At 36.8% G+C, this 18,645-nt stretch overlaps 1 protein-coding gene across 1 annotated transcript in view; it reads left to right on the forward strand.

Annotated features, from left to right (window-relative positions):
* Positions 1 to 17,218, forward strand: part of frem2a (FRAS1 related extracellular matrix 2a) — a 64,005-nt gene extending 46,787 nt beyond the window's left edge. The window contains exons 10-25 of the mRNA XM_051908759.1: positions 1,294 to 1,458; positions 1,676 to 1,858; positions 2,103 to 2,233; positions 2,333 to 2,491; positions 3,674 to 3,977; positions 4,166 to 4,297; positions 5,470 to 5,801; positions 10,450 to 10,642; positions 11,669 to 11,773; positions 11,887 to 11,913; positions 12,024 to 12,151; positions 13,651 to 13,785; positions 13,960 to 14,086; positions 14,224 to 14,411; positions 15,011 to 15,157; positions 15,311 to 17,218. Of these exons, the coding sequence (XP_051764719.1) occupies positions 1,294 to 1,458; positions 1,676 to 1,858; positions 2,103 to 2,233; positions 2,333 to 2,491; positions 3,674 to 3,977; positions 4,166 to 4,297; positions 5,470 to 5,801; positions 10,450 to 10,642; positions 11,669 to 11,773; positions 11,887 to 11,913; positions 12,024 to 12,151; positions 13,651 to 13,785; positions 13,960 to 14,086; positions 14,224 to 14,411; positions 15,011 to 15,157; positions 15,311 to 15,817 (2,963 nt within the window). The 3' untranslated portion in view covers positions 15,818 to 17,218. The remainder of the gene's footprint in view (positions 1 to 1,293; positions 1,459 to 1,675; positions 1,859 to 2,102; positions 2,234 to 2,332; positions 2,492 to 3,673; positions 3,978 to 4,165; positions 4,298 to 5,469; positions 5,802 to 10,449; positions 10,643 to 11,668; positions 11,774 to 11,886; positions 11,914 to 12,023; positions 12,152 to 13,650; positions 13,786 to 13,959; positions 14,087 to 14,223; positions 14,412 to 15,010; positions 15,158 to 15,310) is intronic.
* The last annotated feature ends 1,427 nt before the right edge of the window (positions 17,219 to 18,645 follow it).

Here is an 18,645-nt window from a genome sequence, read left to right on the forward strand (position 1 = left end):
ACCGTTAAAAAATCACATGCTTCACCTTTTATTTGCCTAAAGTAAAATATGCAGTTGATGACCCTTTATGTAAGTTGGGATGTGGAATGGGGGTAAGGGGGTGTACAACTGAATAAACAAAAAAACTAGTGAACGAACAATTAGGTTAGTGAAATAAACTGTTAAAAAAAAATCATATACTTCACTTTTGCAAGGTGCACAATTAGTCGATTTTCCACCGTTGGGCCGATCGGTTGTAAGAACAGTAAGGAATGATTCCAATTATATTTCCAGTTATATTTTATATTCTACCAGCATGAGTCCATGTGTGTAGTAGTCTCGCGTAGCCAGACCTTCAGACTGACGGCAGAAGGTCTGGACTCTATCGCAGCTTTCATTGGCCAAGGACCGCCCAAGAGGACGTTTGACTGACATGTAACACAACCAATCACAGTTCATTTTGTTCCGCGTCATGTTTAGGGGCGTGAAATTATGAAGTTGATGTCCCTACAATAACAGACCAGCGTGCATTTAATAAATTATTAATTTAAGAATGTTGCGCAACTCTACTGCAACAATGTATCTGCGAACTTTACAAACTTCAGCGTTTAGTTGATCCTGGCAGGTGCTCATTGTCACCATTGTAAACACAACGGCGTTCTTCTTCCACGAGGGGGTTTGGCGTCACGGCATTTGTTTCCAGGTGGACCGTTAAAGAACGCGACACACACGTCTCCTGGACATCCTGTAAAATTCAACCAACCAGGTAACGACTTGTGTGTGTGTAGTGACGTCGCCACTCAGGATTTGTCACTTGTCTGTTGACTGGCTATCAGCTTCTCTGTAGTGCTATTTGAGCAAAGTTAATGCAAGTTAATGATAAAATTAAAAGAAATATCTGATCATCCTCCATAACGCGGTCGCTATTTACAAATCATATCATCTGTAAACTCACAGTGGAAAATGAAAGCCTATCCTCTGGGCTGGATTGGCACGGAATTGAACAGTTAAACAATGAGAACTGTTTGGCATGATGGTGGAAAAGCGGCTTTTGTAATATGAAATTGATGAACCTCTTTGTAAGGTAGTATGTGGAATAGGAAGAATACAACTGAATGAATGAACAAACAACTGAATGAATGAACAAACAAATGAATGAATGAACACATGACACACTTTACCTTTACTTGATATCTGCCATTCAAGTGAAAAACATTTGTCCAAAAAGGAGGTCATGATCTCACAAGACAATGTCAGTTCTAGAAACAGCTGATTTCTTTGTTCATACTTTGGTCTCCATGTTTTGGTCCCTAGGCGAGGCTGACAAACCGTGTGTGCTAAAACTTACGGATGATTCGATTCATGAGGAGGAGGAGGAACTGAGGCTGGTTCTGGGGAACGCAAAGAGCGACTCGCCGTATGGAGCATCCATAGGCAATCGGAACGAAATGCTCATAAAGATCAATGACAACACTGACAGTAAGAAAGAGGCAAAAACATTTTTCATCACAGCTGTTTTCATTTGAAATGCACTTTAGATGAATATTAAATGTAAATACCTGACATTTCAGATTTCTAGAATCTGGGTCAAACTTCAGTACAGTCTTACAGATTCTCTTTAGCTAAGAATCTTTTAATGAACAAAAACTTCTCAATTCTCATCTGTCTTCTTTAATAATTTATTTTCCACTGTCAGAGCCTATCATCAAGTTTGCTGAGACAAAGTTCAGTGTTACCGAACCAAAAGAGTCAGGGCAGATGACGTTGGTGAAGATCCCCATCCACAGGACAGGAGACGCTTCGAAAGTGTCCCTGGTGAGGGTGCACACAAAGGACGGCTCTGCCATATCCGGAGAAGACTACCATCCCATCTCCCTCGGTAAGGCTTCTAGAGGCCAGAACGGGTCATTTGCATTCTGAATATGCAGCATCTAATTATCCTTTGTAGATTGGCAGGTGGCTCCAAGCAGCTTCCACATGCATGCATTTCCTGTCTACATCAGGTTATATAGAGTTCAGGATGCAAATGACAAATCCAATCAGGTGTGGAAGCATTTAGGAGAAGAAATATCAGGATGTTGTTTATCTTTTAGTGTATGCAATTAGATATTTTGTGTGTGCAGATGTTGAGTTTAAAGCGGGTGAGATCGAGCATGTAGTGGAGGTGGAGATTCTGTTTGATAGCGTAAGAGAGATGAGAGAGGCCTTCACTGTCCACCTGAAACCAGACGAGAATATGATTGCTGAAATCCAGGTGAGAAATGTTCATTATGTTCCCTGCTTTACGTATTTCATATTTGAAGTTTAATGCACAATTAATGTGAATTAAAATCTGTGTCTCTTGTATTGGCAGATGACTAAAGCCATAGTGTACATTGAGGAGAGCAACAGTATGGCTGACGTCACATTCCCTTCCCTGCCTCATGTTGTGTCACTGTTACACTATGATGATGTCAGAAGAACCAAAGAAAATGCCCACCCACCTGCTGGATACCCTGTCGTCTGTGTCACGGTAAGTTTGTCAGTAAATATCTGTCAATCAGAAGGTTCTCAGAACTTTCCCACTTACTTGTGACCAACATCATTTATATATTAAGTTTCAGTGCATTTTTAATGCTAATTATGTGGTTGTTTTATCAAGTTTTTAGTTGGTCCTTGAAGTACAAGTGAATGAAAAAGATTATAAGATTATAATGATTTTTCAAATCTTAAGCTATAAAAAAGGCCTCACAGTTCTTAAATCATAAGGACTTTATGAAAGAGCACAAGAAGCACAAACAATGTTTAATCTTTTAAATCCTCTGTGTTGTTCCTTGTGATAAATTATTAAACAGAAGTCGCTTGTGTGCGGAACCTTGTTGTGTGGATTTTTTCCTTACAGTAAAGGACTGCTACCGCAGATATGTGTACCATGGTATTCAATGATTACCATATTCATGTATTATATTATATGTGACCCTGGACCACAAAACCAGTCATAAGTTGCACTGGTATATTTGTAGCAATAGGGTCAAAATTATTGATTTTTCTTTTATGCCAAAAATCATGTTCCATGAAGATATTATGTAAATTTCCTACCGCAAATATATCAAATTTATTTTTGTGAGTGCATATGCATTGCTGTTAACACAAACTTTTATTTTGGATGCGATTAATCATGATTATTATATTATATTATATTATATTATATTATATTATATTATATTATATTATATATTTAACTACTGTTTAAAAGTTTGGGGTCGGTAAGATTTTTTTTTTTTTTTTTTTTTTTTTATGTTTTTGAAAGTAAAAGTCTCTTATGCTCACCAAGACTGCATTTATTTGATCAAAAATATTGTGAAATTATTATGATTTTAAAATAATTGTTTTAATAATTTTATATATTAAATAATTTTAATTTAAATATAAAAAATAATTTTAATATATTTTAAAATGTAATTTATTCCTGGAAATTTGTTGATGGCAAAGGTGAATTTTCAGCAGCCATTACTCTAGTCTTCAGTCAGTCACATGATTCTTCAAAAAATATTCTAATATGCTGTTTTTGGTACTCAAGAAACATTTTTATATATACATTTCTTTAAAAAAAAAAAATCATACTGACCTCAAACTTTTGAACGGCAGTGTTTTCCTTATGGCTCCATTATCATATTTTATTTCTTGTTCTTGTCTATTTCTCTGACTTATTCAGGCCTGCAACCCCAAATATCCCGACTATGACAAAACAGGCTCCATCTGTATAAGCGAACGCATCAACGACACACTGACTCGTTACCGATGGCTCATCAGCGCCCCCAGTGGTCCGGATGGCGTCACCAGCCCCATGAGAGAGGCTGACTTTGATACCTTCTTTACGTCTTCCAAAATGATCACCCTAGACTCCATTTACTTCCAAGCGGGCTCTAGAGTGCAGTGCGCGGCCCGTGCCGTGAATTCTAACGGTGATGAAGGGCTGGAGCTGAGCAGCCCCATTGTGTCTATTAGCATGGAGGAAGGTGAGCCCGAAACCATCACATTAAGTGGGATCATATAAAAATGCTTTGCTTTGTATAGCGGCACCAAAGAACATTATGCTCTTCCTGAGCTTCTGGTTATAATATACCATTTGCAATGTGGAATTAGACTGTCAGTAGGTGGTAATATGCTTGAAGTAATGTTTCATGTCTTTGATGTTCCTGGGCAGGGATGTGCCAGCCACGTAAATTGGGCACAGTAGGTGCTGAGCCCTTTTCTGCCAAACTACGTTATACAGGCGCTGAAGACTCTGAATATGCCAATCTCATCAAGCTTACTGTCACCATGCCCCACATAGACGGTGAGAGAATTATTTCCCCTCTGGCTGCCAGGTTGTTTGCTTAGTTCAGCCCCTCCGAAAGAAACACTTCCCATATATCCCCTTGGGGGAAAAAATGGTATTCTTTTGGGATTTATGCGTTATTTGCTGTCAAAACTAAATATTACAGCCCTCTTCAAAAGCTTAAATCAAAGTCTGAAAGATACTAAACATGAAGTGTCTTGTCACAAATTTGCCTACAACGTTTTCCATCAAAATGATTTCTGGGATGAAAATAATAAAAGGGTGCAGTATTTTGAAGTATTTTGGGAAAAAATGTCAAGTTATATTTCACATCAGAAATCTAGGCCAAGCAAGAACAAATATAGATGCGTTAATATTACCTCTTGACTCATCAAAAGCTGTTTTCAACTGTACTTTTCCATAACTTTTCCTACAGTACCAAGATACCCTGCGATAACTTGCTTTACTGCATGCAAAATGAGCAATTTAATGATTAATTTACATAAAACTTCTATCATCATTTACTCACCCTAATGTTGTTTACAACACATATGACTTTATTTCTTCTTTGAAACACAAAAAGGGAAATTTTTGAAGATTGTCCAAGAATGAAAAGCTATAAAATTTTCTTTTATATTGTTTTTTGGATTGTCCAGTATAAAAAACACTTTAAAATAAGTCCATATGATTTGTACGCCATATTTTTCATCTTCTAAAACCATATGATAGCTTTGTGTGAGGAAAAGATCAAAATTTAAGACATTATTCAATGAAAATATTCCTGTCTGCAGTAGCTCTCAAATCTCATTTGCACTAATATGCAAGTATAGATTTTAATCTGTGTCATAACTGGTGATAAAGTTTGAATATATAGCTTTAAAAGATTAGGAAAATAGTGCACAAGTTATATGAACTTCTTTTATTGCTTTGATGGCTAAAATGTTATATAGAAAAGTGGAGTATTCACATTCTTCAAAATATCTCCTTTTTGTGTTCAACATAAAAATAATATACAGAAATATTAGCAAAAAATGGTGAATAAATAATACGAAAATTGTTTTTGAAAATTGTTTATTTTTGGGTGAACTATACCTTATATTATGTAATGCTTCTAAGATTTTTCTTTTTTTTACATTCATATTTCAGTGTTATAGCTTGATTTTAGTTTAATTGTCATTTATGTGCTCCAGGCATGCTCCCTGTGGTCTCCACTCGTGCACTGTCCAATTTTGAGCTGACTCTGAGCCCCGATGGCACTCGTGTGGGAAACCACAGGTGCTCCAATCTGCTGGACTTTAATGAGGTGTCCACACGGCATGGCTTCCTGACCAAGGCCACGCAGAATATAGAGAGTGTCGGTGAGACTCTGCCATATCAGTACAGCCCTGTCCTCAGAGGCCAGAGCACTCTACGCTTCTACAGGAACCTGAACTTGGAGGCTTGTCTGTGGGAGTTTGTGAGTTATTATGACATGTCTGAGCTGCTCACAGACTGCGGGGGAACGATCGGAACAGATGGGCAGGTGAGACGTCGTCGCAGCTTTCAGAATCCTCTGAATTCTAATGATTAGTGGTTCATAAATCGCAAATGTTCTTGTCCTAGAGCTAAAAAATGCATTTAAAAGAATTCCTAGGTTTGAGAAGACAATAGATATTCTGGTTCCTCATTTATCTCTTCACTCCTTTAGACGTGTTTACGCCGCTATAGTTTTATCCAGATCTATAGGCCATAGCAAAACTCCATTAAGGTAAGTTCACACTGTCAAAGTGCACCAGATTTGTCAAAATTACATGAATCTGACATTTTCAGTTCTGATCTGGGTCACTTTCATACAGTACCATTTAAAAGTTATTCAGTAAGATTGTCTTCTTTTTTTAAGGATGCATTTAAGTGTTACAAAAGATTTCCTTTTCAAATAAATGTTGTTCTTTTGAACTTTCTAAGAATCCATCAAAGATTCCAGAAATAAAATCACAGTTTCCGCAAATATTAAGCAGCACAACTTTTTTTTTTTTTTTTTTTAACATTGATAATAAGAAATGTTTCTTGAGCACCAAATCAGCATATTAGAATGAGAAGGATCATGTGACACTGAAGACTGGAGTAATAATGATGAAAATTCAGTTTTGCCATCACAGGAGTAAATCACATTTTAATAGAAAACATTTATTTTAAAATTGCAATAATACTTGACAGTATTAATGTTTACTGTATTTTTGAACAAGTAAATTCAGCCTTGGTGACCATAAAGGACTTCTTTCAGAAAACATTATGGAATTTTACTGACCCCAAACTTTTGAACGTTAGTGTATGTGGAAATAAATCTAATACATATTGTAACATAATCTGATACAGTCAGGCTAAAATTCATGTAATTTTTATGTGAATTCTCTTTTTCTTTTTCTTTTTCTTTTTTTTAAGTCAAACTCAACATTAGACAAATGATTGCATGCTTGCCATAAAAAAAAATAGGAATTGCAAAATATTAGTATAAAAAAATTTACAGTATAAGTTAAATTATATAATATAGCAGGGGTGGAAAACTCCGGTCCTGGAGAGCCTCAGTCCTGCAGAGTTTTTGCTCCAACACCTGATTAAAAACTCACCTGCCTGTAGCTTCCTAGTAACCCTTCACAAAGCCACTGGAAGGCAAGCCTGCAACCTTTTGCCAAAAAAGCATAACGGCTAATGCTAAGGCTCCGGTTCTGGCGGTACGCAGGGAAGGAGACCAAAGGCCATTACACGACAGGCTGAGAGGTGCAACACGTTATGCACACGTAGGTAGCCGTTATGCTTTCTCCAATGGTAAGAGATACAGACCCTCTCATCTCCCTATAATATCCAATCTCTGCCCTTCAGACCTTGATTAGCTTGTTCAGGTGTGTTTGATTAGGGTTGGAGCAAAACTCTGCAGGACTGTGGCTCTCCAGGACCGAGGTTTGCCACCCCTGTAATATAGTTCAAATATATATATATAAATAAGCTAATGCATCATTTTAAGACTGGAAGTCCAACGTTCTTATAATTTCATGTATTAACAAAATGTATCGTATTAAAAGGTATTAGGAAATCTGTATGATGCAAAGTTTAGGAGCAAAATATGCCATATTTAAAAGGGCTGATTTAAAAGATTAGTTCACCCAAAAATGAAAATTATCCCATAATTTACTCACCCTCAAGCCATCCTAGGTGTATATGACTTTGGTCTTTCAGACAAACACAAGGAGTAACTAGTTACATGTAACGTCATTACGTAATTTAATTACAAAATAAATGTAACTGCAATCCATTACAGTTACTGATTTTGAAAGTCTGACAGTAATCAATGTTACTACAGTAAGTTTAAGCCTGCCTGGTTTAAATGTTTGAAAAATGATTAACTGTTGAAAACGTTCGTTAGAAATTTAAAAAAAGCAATCAAAAAGTAATCAAATGTAATCAGTTACATTACTTTAATAAAGTAATTGAAATAGTTACACTACTTATTACCTTTCAAATAGGGTAACTTGTAATCTGTAACCTATTACATTTCTAAAGTAACCTTCCCAACACTGCACAATTGGAGTTATATTTAAAAATATCCTGGCTCTTCCAACCTTAATAATGGTGCCTTTTTTTTGGCAAAGGCCTGAATAAAGGCCTTCTGAAGTGAAGCGATGTTTTTTTTTGTAAGAAAAATATCCATAATTATAACTTTATAAACTGTAATCACTAGCTTCCAATAACGATCGTACGCAATTCTAGTTCCTTTGGAAGAGTGACCGCTAACCCGATGCATGACGTATTGAACGCAGAAGCGCAGAGGATAGAGCAAAACAAAACACCGGTCACGAATTGGGAGTCTAAAATGAGAATTTTTATAGAGAAATGTCAGGGGAGCTTGAGTTTGTTGCCAAGCCCTATTTCTTTGAACCTCAAGAGGCGTCTACGCTCAACTAAGCTTACGCTACGCCTACGTCATATGCCGGAATTTGACTTTCCCATGAACGTGCATATATTCATTACCGGAAGCTAGTAATTTCAGTTTATAAAGTTATAATTATGGATATGTTTCTTACAAAAACACATCGCTTCACTTCAGAAGGCCTTTATTAACCCCCTGGAGCTGTATGGATTACTTTTATGATGGATGGATGCACTTTTTTGGGCTTCAAAAAAGAGGCATTATTCACTCCCATTATAAAGCTTGGAAGAGCCAGGATATTTTTAAATATAACTCCGATTGTGTTTGGCTGAAAGAAGAAAGTCATATACAACTAGGATGGCTTGAGGGTGGGTAAATTATGGGATAATTTTAATTTTTGTGTAAACTATCCCTTTAAGCAGAAAATCAGAATGTGGTGTGAATTTAGCCCATCATTTCCTTAACTAGGTTCATTGTGTGTTTGGGTACCAGTCATCTGCTGTGCTATAGAGTATAATAGCGGGATATTGCATGTTTAAACAGAACATCCAAGTTACCTCAAATTGATTAACACCTCCCCATGAACACTTGTCCTCGTAGGTAGGTTTCTGCTTTTGGACTTTTCTTTGTTTTCATCTATTATTATGAACAGCATAAACTGGCAGCCATTGCTCTCCTTGGGTTTTATTTCTGCCACACTCCTCGTTGTTCTCAATAGAAGAGGAGACTGACTTTGCTGTAACCCGCTGAGCTTTTGTATTCATTCATTTCATTTCAGAATTTGAGGTCTTCCTTCAATGGCTCCCCATCGTAATCTGGTGTCTAAATGTCTGAATGATCTATGTTATTACAAAAATAAGTCTTAAAATAGCTCCGTAAAACAAGATGTGAATTCAAAACACTTCATCTAAAGGACATACTCAGATTCTACTGAGGATATTGAAAGGAGCTGGTTGAATATAAAAAGCCTGGCTCCTCTTTCCCTCAGGATGGGAATTTGACAATGTTCATGGGGATTTTTCTTGTCTTGATTAAACCCAGTCCAGCAGGTGTTCAGACCAGCCTCATTACCGAGGAGCACATTTTTATAGCCTGGTTTTTTGATTATAATTGACTATGTAAATTAGCAAATGTTTCATTCAATCAAAACAGATTATGCTTTGAGACAGCTAATCTTTTCCTCTGACAAAATGTTTCCTGGCTTATTGATGAACTTTACTTTGTCTAACAGCCAGTGCTGATTAATAGCAACCTCTGTTTTTCACATATTTTACATTTTTGCAGCACCATTCTTCCTAGTCTGTCAGTAATGGCTCTTTTTAAAAAATCTTATAGAAGACCTATTTTGCCCTTTTACAAAGTCTTGATTTTGTTTTTGGGTCTACTAGAATAGAGTGGTGCAGGGATGACGTATTTTTGTAGGCCAGCTCAGAAGTTAGCATCACCCTGGTTCCCTCGACAATGAAAATACAATTGGCAGAAGTCAAAAGCTAAACGTGGGCTATAAACGAACAACACCAATGTCACATGACTTCAACGTCACCATCACTAAGCTTCCGTCTTTGATTTATTGTTTAAAAACATTTTCCCTGGAAGTTTGAGTTGTAATAGTTTGCAAGAGCGCAATTTTAAGGACAATGGAACTGAAAATACTAAAATGCAAACTCGTTTTCAGGTTTTAGCCTACAAAAATACGTCATTCCCACACCACACTATAGGTTTTCATGCTTGAATGTTAAAAAAATACATTATTTTTCACATATTTTACATTTTTGCAGCACTGTTCTTCCCATTCTGTCAGTAATGCTCTGTTTAGTTCCTGTCTCTATGAAGCCCCTCCTTCTGAAAAGCACAATGTGCTCTGATTGGTCAGCTTGAACCAGTGTGTTGCGATTGGTCAACAGCTTCAAGCATGTTTCGGAAATATCACGCCCCTTACCATCTGCCCCACCCCCTTTTTTGCCTGGGAATTATTTAAATGAGGACTATTGTGATGTGTATGTCACAAAAATCAAGACTACAATCGAGGCGTTTCAGAGAGTTCAGAAACAGTGCTTACTGATATTGAGAATATTTTCGTTGGAGTGGGCTTTGTAACTTTGCAGACCTTTTTCATGCTCAAACAGAAACATTACACATACACACTAAAGACATTTAAAAATGTAAAAAAGCATAATAGGTCCTCTTTTTTACATAAATAAGTATGTATGTTTGCATTTTGCAGTAGATATTCATCTTCAGTATTATTTGAATGTGTTTTTAAAAGGTGCTGAACCTGGTGCAGTCGTACGTGACCCTGCGAGTTCCTCTCCACGTCTCATACGTGTTTCATTCCCCTGTGGGCGCAGGAGGCTGGCAACACTTCGACCTGCATTCTGAGCTGCGGCTCACCTTTGTGTACGACACTGCCATCTTGTGGAAGGATGGTGTCGGCAGCCCTCCGCAGGCAGAACTGCAAGGCAAGTCAGGGGTATTCAATCTTTTAGATGCCACGGACCCACAAATATGATCATCCTTGTGAGAGGCACCCCCATTCAAAAATTTAAAAGGCAGCTATATATTTTCATGTATAAAATCTCAATTTAGACTGTGAAAAATTAACATTATAAATGTGTGTAAAATAAAATTGAAAATATTTCATTTTTACTTTTCTATTCACTATAATACTGTACTGTTAGATGTATTATTTATTTAAATAAAATTAATATTTTTTTATATGAATACATTTTCTTATTTTAATCAAATTTATTTTATTTTTTATTTTATTTATTTTACCTTTTTTTTTTTTACACGTTTACATAGTTTTCCACTGACCCCTTAGCACTCTCTTGCGGCCCCCTGAGGGTCCAACGGACACCAGTTTGAAAACCTCTCCTCTAAGTTGAGAAAAATGTTCTATAAATTATATATTGTTATATAAATGTTATAAAAATCATTCTAGTTTTAAAGGACATATTATAATAGTTTTAAATATTTTATTGTGCCTCTTAAATGACCTTTTTTCCCCATTTACGTCTGGTGTTAATGTTAAATTGGCCAGAATTTCTCTCTTGTGTTATATTTAAAATTCTCTTCTATAATAAATGTTTAAAGAGAGTTCAAATCAGGGAAATTTCACACCTTTTCTACAAACATAAAATCATATTTTTAATACACTTTTGTTATTTATGTGTACAGTTTGTAATTTTTATGTTATGTTTGGCTATCATGGAAATGGGAAGTACAGTAACAGATGTCACATGGACATGTGAAGTAAAGTAAACAGTCATTCGCTGTTCATTCACTCCCTCCATCTACATTTTTCCTACCGGTATTGAGAATCCAACCCCTTCGGGTTACAAGTCAGACTCTGTAACCATTAGGCCACAACTGTCCCTTGAGGAATACAGAACTAGTGCAGGGTGTGGAAGTTGGAACTTTAAGTGAAAAGTCATACAATATTTATAATTCAAAGATATTCATATTAGACCATGTTTACTCTGCAGGAGCTTTATATCCAACCAGCATGAGGATTAATGAGCAGGGGAAGCTTGTGGTGAACTTCCGCACAGAAGCTCGCTTCAGGGGGTTGTTCGTAGCGGTACATTCTGGTAAATCTCCCTTCTCTAAAAGTCTTCCAAATATGAAATCTTATTTATGCTATTAATTATATTCATATTAATAAAATCTTATTATATTAAATGTATTGTCTTCTTTCCAGCAGCAAATTTGGGGGGTCTGAAGACTGCAGGTACAATCAAAAGATCATGTACAGTAAATAGCATATAGAACTTATGCCTTGTTTTTGATTTGAAGTTGATTTGATTAAATTAACTTGCTGTCTCTCACCTGATTACCCAGCATCCTCTGTGAAGTCCATAGTGTTGAGTGCAGACCACCCGGGCTTGACCTTTAACCTCACTCTGGTTAGGACTGAGCCGACCTACAGCCAGCCCATCCAGCAATGGATGTTCATATCAGACTTTGCTGTGAGTTGATCTCTTTCCCAGGCTTTTGACTTTAACCCTATACTGTATGATTTTCAATACACACATTTCTAAGACCTGTAAATTATCAACATGATCAGAACTTGCTAAAAGCCTGTTGTACATAATCTACTTTTTGCTGTAAAATCCTTTAATGGTTTTTATAAAGTGAACACAAGAATAACTTATATTGTTAGTAATATTTCAAGACGAACACTTACTGGACTGAAGCAACTTCAGTTTACTTGTTTATCCATACATCTTTTTTTATTATTTTTTTGTTAAAATGTGCATATCAAATATGATGCATCAGGCTTTTGAGTAACATTTAGTTGTACATGTATCAATCATCATTGTATTGCATTGGATTATATGTTTTGCCCCAGCAATAAAAACTACAAGGCTTTGATCATAAAACTAAGCATTTAAATAACGCTTTACATAATACATAAGACATAAGACATATTTTTGGGAGATATAGTGTGACAACTAGCTTGTTTCCGCCATGAAAAAATAAAAATAAAAAAGGTAATTGCGACATTTATCTCACAATTCTGACTTTTTTTCTCAGAATTGCAAGATATAAAGTCAGAATTCTTGCAATTGTGTGTTATAATGTCCAATTGTGAGGGGGAAAAAGACGACGTTTTTCTCAGAATTGTGAGTTTATATCTCACAATTCTGACTTTATAACTTGCAATTCTGAGAAAAAAAGTCAGAATTGTGATTAAAAACTCGCAATTGCGAGAAAAAAGTCAGAATTGTGACTTTATATCGAAATTATGACTTTATAACACGCAATTCTTACTTTATAAATCAAAAATAGAAAAAACGTCAGAATTGTGAGATGCAAACTCGCAATTGCGAGACAAAAAGTCAGAATTGTGAGATAAAAAGTCGCAATTAACTTTTTTATTTTTTTTATTTACTGGTGGAAACAAGCTTCCATAGACAACTGATATTAATATGCATTTTATGCAAGTAAAGATCTATTTGTATTACAAGCTATCATGATTTCATCTTACTTTTTGGCCATATAAATATCAGCAATTACACCACATTGTTTATTTTAAATAAAAATGAGGTGTTTTTTTTTTTTCTCTGAGTATGTGCTCTATATTCTCCAATATCATACTATATGAGCCATAAAAGCCAGATTTATCAAATATGATTCTCAAAAATATTTAATATTTGGTTCAACAAACCATTAAATGCAAGTAAACCAAACTGTACCTAACCCTGTAAAGCCTGACATGTGAAATAATAATCAGAAAAATCTCTTTTGAATCTCTTAATGAAAATGATTTAATAAAAAAAAAAAATAGATTTTTAGACTATTATTTCATATGTCAAGCTTTACATGATTATACAGTTTACTTTGTATGATAAACAATTTTGGCTGTATTGGGTCACCACTTGATGTCCAATGTAAAATCTGAAGATTTGTGAAAAACGAATGCAATGTTAAACATGTATGATACCTGTGTGTCTGTGACCTGCAGGTTCGTGATTATTCAGGCACGTACACAGTGAAGTTGATCCCCTGTACAACAGCACTGAATGTGGAGTACACTGTTCCTCCGGTCTGCAACCCCAGAGAGCCGGTTACTTTTGATCTTGACATCCGCTTCCAGCAGGTAAACTAAAGTATTCTGCCTCTAAAGAGGAAGTGAAAAAAAAAAATCTCAAAATTGTTAATTTTTTATTTCAAATGCCTTACTCAACTTATGTTTATAATATAATTTGTAATAGAAAACAGTTTATTAAATGTTAACAGACACCAGTGTGCATAATGTCTTTACTTTGTTTAGGTGAGTGACCCTGTCGCTGTGGAGTTTAGTCTAAACACACAGATGTTCCTGTTGTCTAAGAAAGCGTTGTGGCTGTCAGATGGATCTATGGGCTTCGGTCAGGAGAGTGATGCGGCTTTCTCTGAGGGTACATCTACTGGAACAACTACTGTGTTGTTTCAGTTGTTTAATTCTTTTGAATAAACATCTAGTACTGCCATTCTTGTGAATTCTGTTTCCAGCAGTGTTCTAGGTTATACTAACACTGAGCTTGTTCTCCTCAAGGTGACACAATCTATGGACGAGTGATGGTGGACCCTGTGCAGAACCTGGGGGACTCTTTCTACTGTAACATTGAAAAGGTGTATCTGTGCACCGGAGCTGACGGATATGTTCCTAAATACAACCCCACCAAATCTGAGTTCGGATGCCTAGCAGACTCTCCCTCCCTGCTCTACCGATTCAAAATTATTGTGAGTATGTTAGCAGTATTGTAAGTGTCAACTAACACTAAAAGAAATAAAATAATTTTCATGAATTAAAATACAGCTGAAATGAAATTAAATAATTAGAAAATGTAATTTTTATTTTTTATTTTTTTTAGTTTCAGTTAATTGCCAAGGCAAAATTTCTAAATGTAACGCTTTTTAAGTATAAGCTGAATTACTAAAATTACTTAAACAAAAACTGAAACAAATATAAATTAAAGCTATATAATAATATTTTTAAAAAAACTATTAAAAAATTAACAAAAAATAACCAAATTACTAAAACTTAAAAACTCTTAAAAATCATCTTAAAAACATCTTAAAAACTAAAATTAAAACTGAAAATACAAAAAAAATTCTAAATAGTTTATAAATAATACTAAAATAACTATATATTAGTCAAATAATCTTTTTATATTTATATTTTATTTTATAACAAATTATAAATTATTTTAATAAATTATATATTGTATAATATAATTGAAATACATTAATTTGATATACTTTAATTCGTCTGTTGAGAAATTTCTAAAAAATTTGTATAGTTTGTCTAAAAAAGTCCCATGACTTCACCTTGCTTCCAGGACAAAGCTCAGCCAGAGACTCAGGCCAAGAGTTTTGGGGATGTGGGTTTCAAAGCCCTGCTGGCTGTAGATGACCCCTCTGCCCTCTCTCTGGTCAAGCAGCCAGGATCTGACGGATTCAGGCTGGATTCTACTCCCCTTTTCCAGGTCTAATCCTTTTAAATGTTTATTAGCTATGATGTGATTATATAGAATGGTACTGCAAATCTGTGACATCACATGCTAGATTCCTGTCATTTAAAAGGTTTATGTCAATCAGAGTGACTTGATCAAATCCTCTATTATCCTTCTGGTCTGTAGGTGGCGGTAGGGAGGGAGTGGTTCATTCACACCATCTACACTGTGCGTTCAAAAGACAATGCCAAGCGTGGCATTGGCAAGCGAAGTGTGGAGTACCACTCAATAACATCCGGTGACCTTGTACCAGCGGAGGCCAAAGGACGCTCCAGACGGTCCAACAGAGACGTCCCGATACTGGCGGAGGAGATCGGACCCGAGAACAACAGAGGAACGAATATCATGCATGTCGCACTGGACCGCAGCCGTCGGCGTGCTGCGCCTGGGGAGGAGCTGTTCGCGGATGGACTGTCTCCACGGGAGCTCAGTGGGCGAGATGCCCAAGAGGATGCGGTAACGGTTGCAGGAGCCCTCGTGGGACTGCTTCTCACCATCCTTGTGGTTGTAGTGTTGGCACTGATGGTTCGCTCAAAGCGGACACCTACAAAAAAGGCCCCAAGTGTCTCGTCCAGCCTGCAGCCTGTTATAGTTAGAAGTAGCCTTGATAATGGAGACAGCTCGGAGGTCTGAAAGACTAATGGACTACTTGGAGACGGCACTGTTCTCCTTAGTCATTCATCGGATCAATTTGTTTTCTTTGTTTTAAACAAGTGCCTCTGACAGGTTTTATCTTACAGAGCTTTCACGACCCAGTTCATCACCAGCCCAAAGAAATCGCCATCCAGTCTTCATGCCATGGCCAAGTGACATTGTATGTTTTAACTCTGGCCCTGTTTACACCTGGTATTAAGATGCATTTTGGTCAGACGGATCACAACTGGACGACGCTAAATACAGCTGTAAACAAGGTCTAAAAGGTTTTGAGCTTGTCCACTTTCAACCATTTCCAGAGGTAGTCGAAAACGCATTTGACCGGATTGCTTTCGTAGTGTAGACTCTCATGTGGTTGAATGTGTTCGAACAGCCACAAAAGACCACCTACTCTCCGCCTACTGACCTAATGTGGGAAGCGCGCTAACCAGACAGGATTTAAACTTTGTCGGCTGAAGACCCAAGTTTGGTTTGAAGATGAAAAACATACCAATCACAATGTTCTCTTACTATTCCTGATTTCTAACACGCACTCACCGTGTTCGGCATGGTGCTGCAGCTATCAGAGCAGAAATAACTCAAAGAAATAAGGACAGAAGTGGTTGAAAGTGGACAAAAAAGAGACGGATTAAAACACAAGGTGTAAACAGGAATGTGTCTCCCTCATCTACTTGTGATCCGATCGACCAAAACGCATCTTAAAACAAGGTATAAACAGGGTCTCTGAATTTTGCTTGTCCAACAATGAATTGTTGAGGTGTGCTCAGTGTTCAGAGCTCTTGGGGGACTAGGGTGTTAAAAATTTACATTAAAATCAATTAAAATAAATCAATTTCAAAATTAAAATCAAATAAATGCAACAAATAAATAAATTAATCCTTTGATAAATTTGATATATTAACAGGAGCTCATTTGGTTCCATTTTAGTTTTTGAATTTAATGGATTTTTTTTTTTTTTTCTTGTTTTCAAAAGTTCAACATTTTAAATCAATAAAAAAAGAAGCAGACCTCTAATAAGAACAAAAACACTTTGGGGGTTTTCTTTATCCAACCTTTCATTAGTTATTTATACAATCTTTTGTGTATTGATATAGCACATTTCATACACAGTGATTATTCAAAGTTTCGTCAAAAAAAATCTACATTTTAAAGAATCTCCCTCTGAGAAACCCTCACTTTGAATACTGTCTACCACTATATGGACAATAAAGAGGCATTTTACAAAAACAAGTTTCTGAAAGAAAAAAAAAATGTTCTGAGAGTCATTTCTAATGAAATGAAGTGGTGAAATTGTGCACTCAAATGAACTGATCACAACTCTGACACTGCTATTGTGTATTTCATCTATATCTCAAGTATTAAATGTTTACTTGGCTACTGTGATGTCTTTGGAGAATATGACTTTTCTCAACTGCTTGGTGTGTTTTACAGATATGCTGGTTTTTAACAGCAAGTGCCAAGCTCTCAATGGAGAAATGCTGAATATGCATTTCATATCAAATTGTCAAATAGTTGTCACAAAGTTTACATTCAGTCTTTCAGATGTTGTCAAATTTCATCTACAGTATCTCACAAAAGTGAGTACACCCCTCACATTTCAGCAACCATTTTAGTATATCTTCTCAACCGACAATACTATAGAAATGAAAATTGTATATACTTTAGAGTAGTCAATGTGCTGCTTGTATAGTAGTACAAATTTAGTGTCCTCTGAAAATAACTCAACAAACAGCCATTATTGTCAAAATAACTGGCAACAAAAGTGAGTACACCCTAAGTGAACATGTCAAAACTGTGTCCAAAGTGTCAATATTTTGTGTGAGCACCACTGTTATCTAGCACTGCCTTAATCCTCCTGGGCATGGAATTCACCAGAGCTGCACAGGTTGTTGCTGGGATCCTCTTCCACTCCTCCATAATGACATCTGCTGGATGTTAGACACATGGCGCTTCTCCACCTTCCGCTTGAGGATGCCCCACAGGTGCTCAGTAGGGTTCAGGTCTGGAGACATACTTGGCCACTCCTTCACCTTCAGGTTCCTCAGCAAAGCAGTTGTCATCTTGGCGGTGTGTTTGGGGTCGTTATCATGATGGAAAACTGCCGTTCGGCCCAGTTTCTGAAGGGATAGAATCATGTTCTGCTTCAGAATGTCACAGTACATGTTGGAATCCATGTTTCCCTCAATGAAGCAGAGCTCCCCAGTACCAGCAGCACTCATGCAGCCCCAGACCATGATGCTACCACCACCATGCTTGACTGTAGGCAAGACACAAATTTCTTGGTACTTCTCACCAGGGCGTCGCCACACATGCTGGACACCATCTGAGTCAAACAAGTTTATCTTAGTCTCATCAGACCACAGGACATGGTTCCAGTAATTCATGCTCTTGGACAGGTTGTCTTCAGCAAACTGTTTGCAGGGCTTTCTTGTGAGCCAGCTTCAGAAGAGGCTTCCTTCTGGGACGACAGCCATGCAAACCGACTTGTTGCAGTGTGCGGCGTATGGTCTGAGCACTGACAAGCTGACCTTCTACTTCTACTACACTCATGCGTCTGTTTTTTGAAGCCAGCTTCTGCACCTGACGCACAGTATGAGGACTTAATAACTACTTTGATCGACCCTTGCGAGGCCTGTTCCGAGTAGAACCCATCTTGGAAAACCTCTGTATGACCCTGGCCACGGTACTGTAACTCAGTTTCAGGGTGTTACCGATCTTCTTATAGCCTAGGCCAACTTTGTGGAGAGCAACAATTCTAATTCTCAAATCCTCAGAGAGTTCTTTGCCATGAGGTGCCATGTTGAACA

This window comes from Ctenopharyngodon idella, chromosome 10, assembly GCF_019924925.1.
Source record: "Ctenopharyngodon idella isolate HZGC_01 chromosome 10, HZGC01, whole genome shotgun sequence".
NCBI lineage: Eukaryota > Metazoa > Chordata > Actinopteri > Cypriniformes > Xenocyprididae > Ctenopharyngodon > Ctenopharyngodon idella.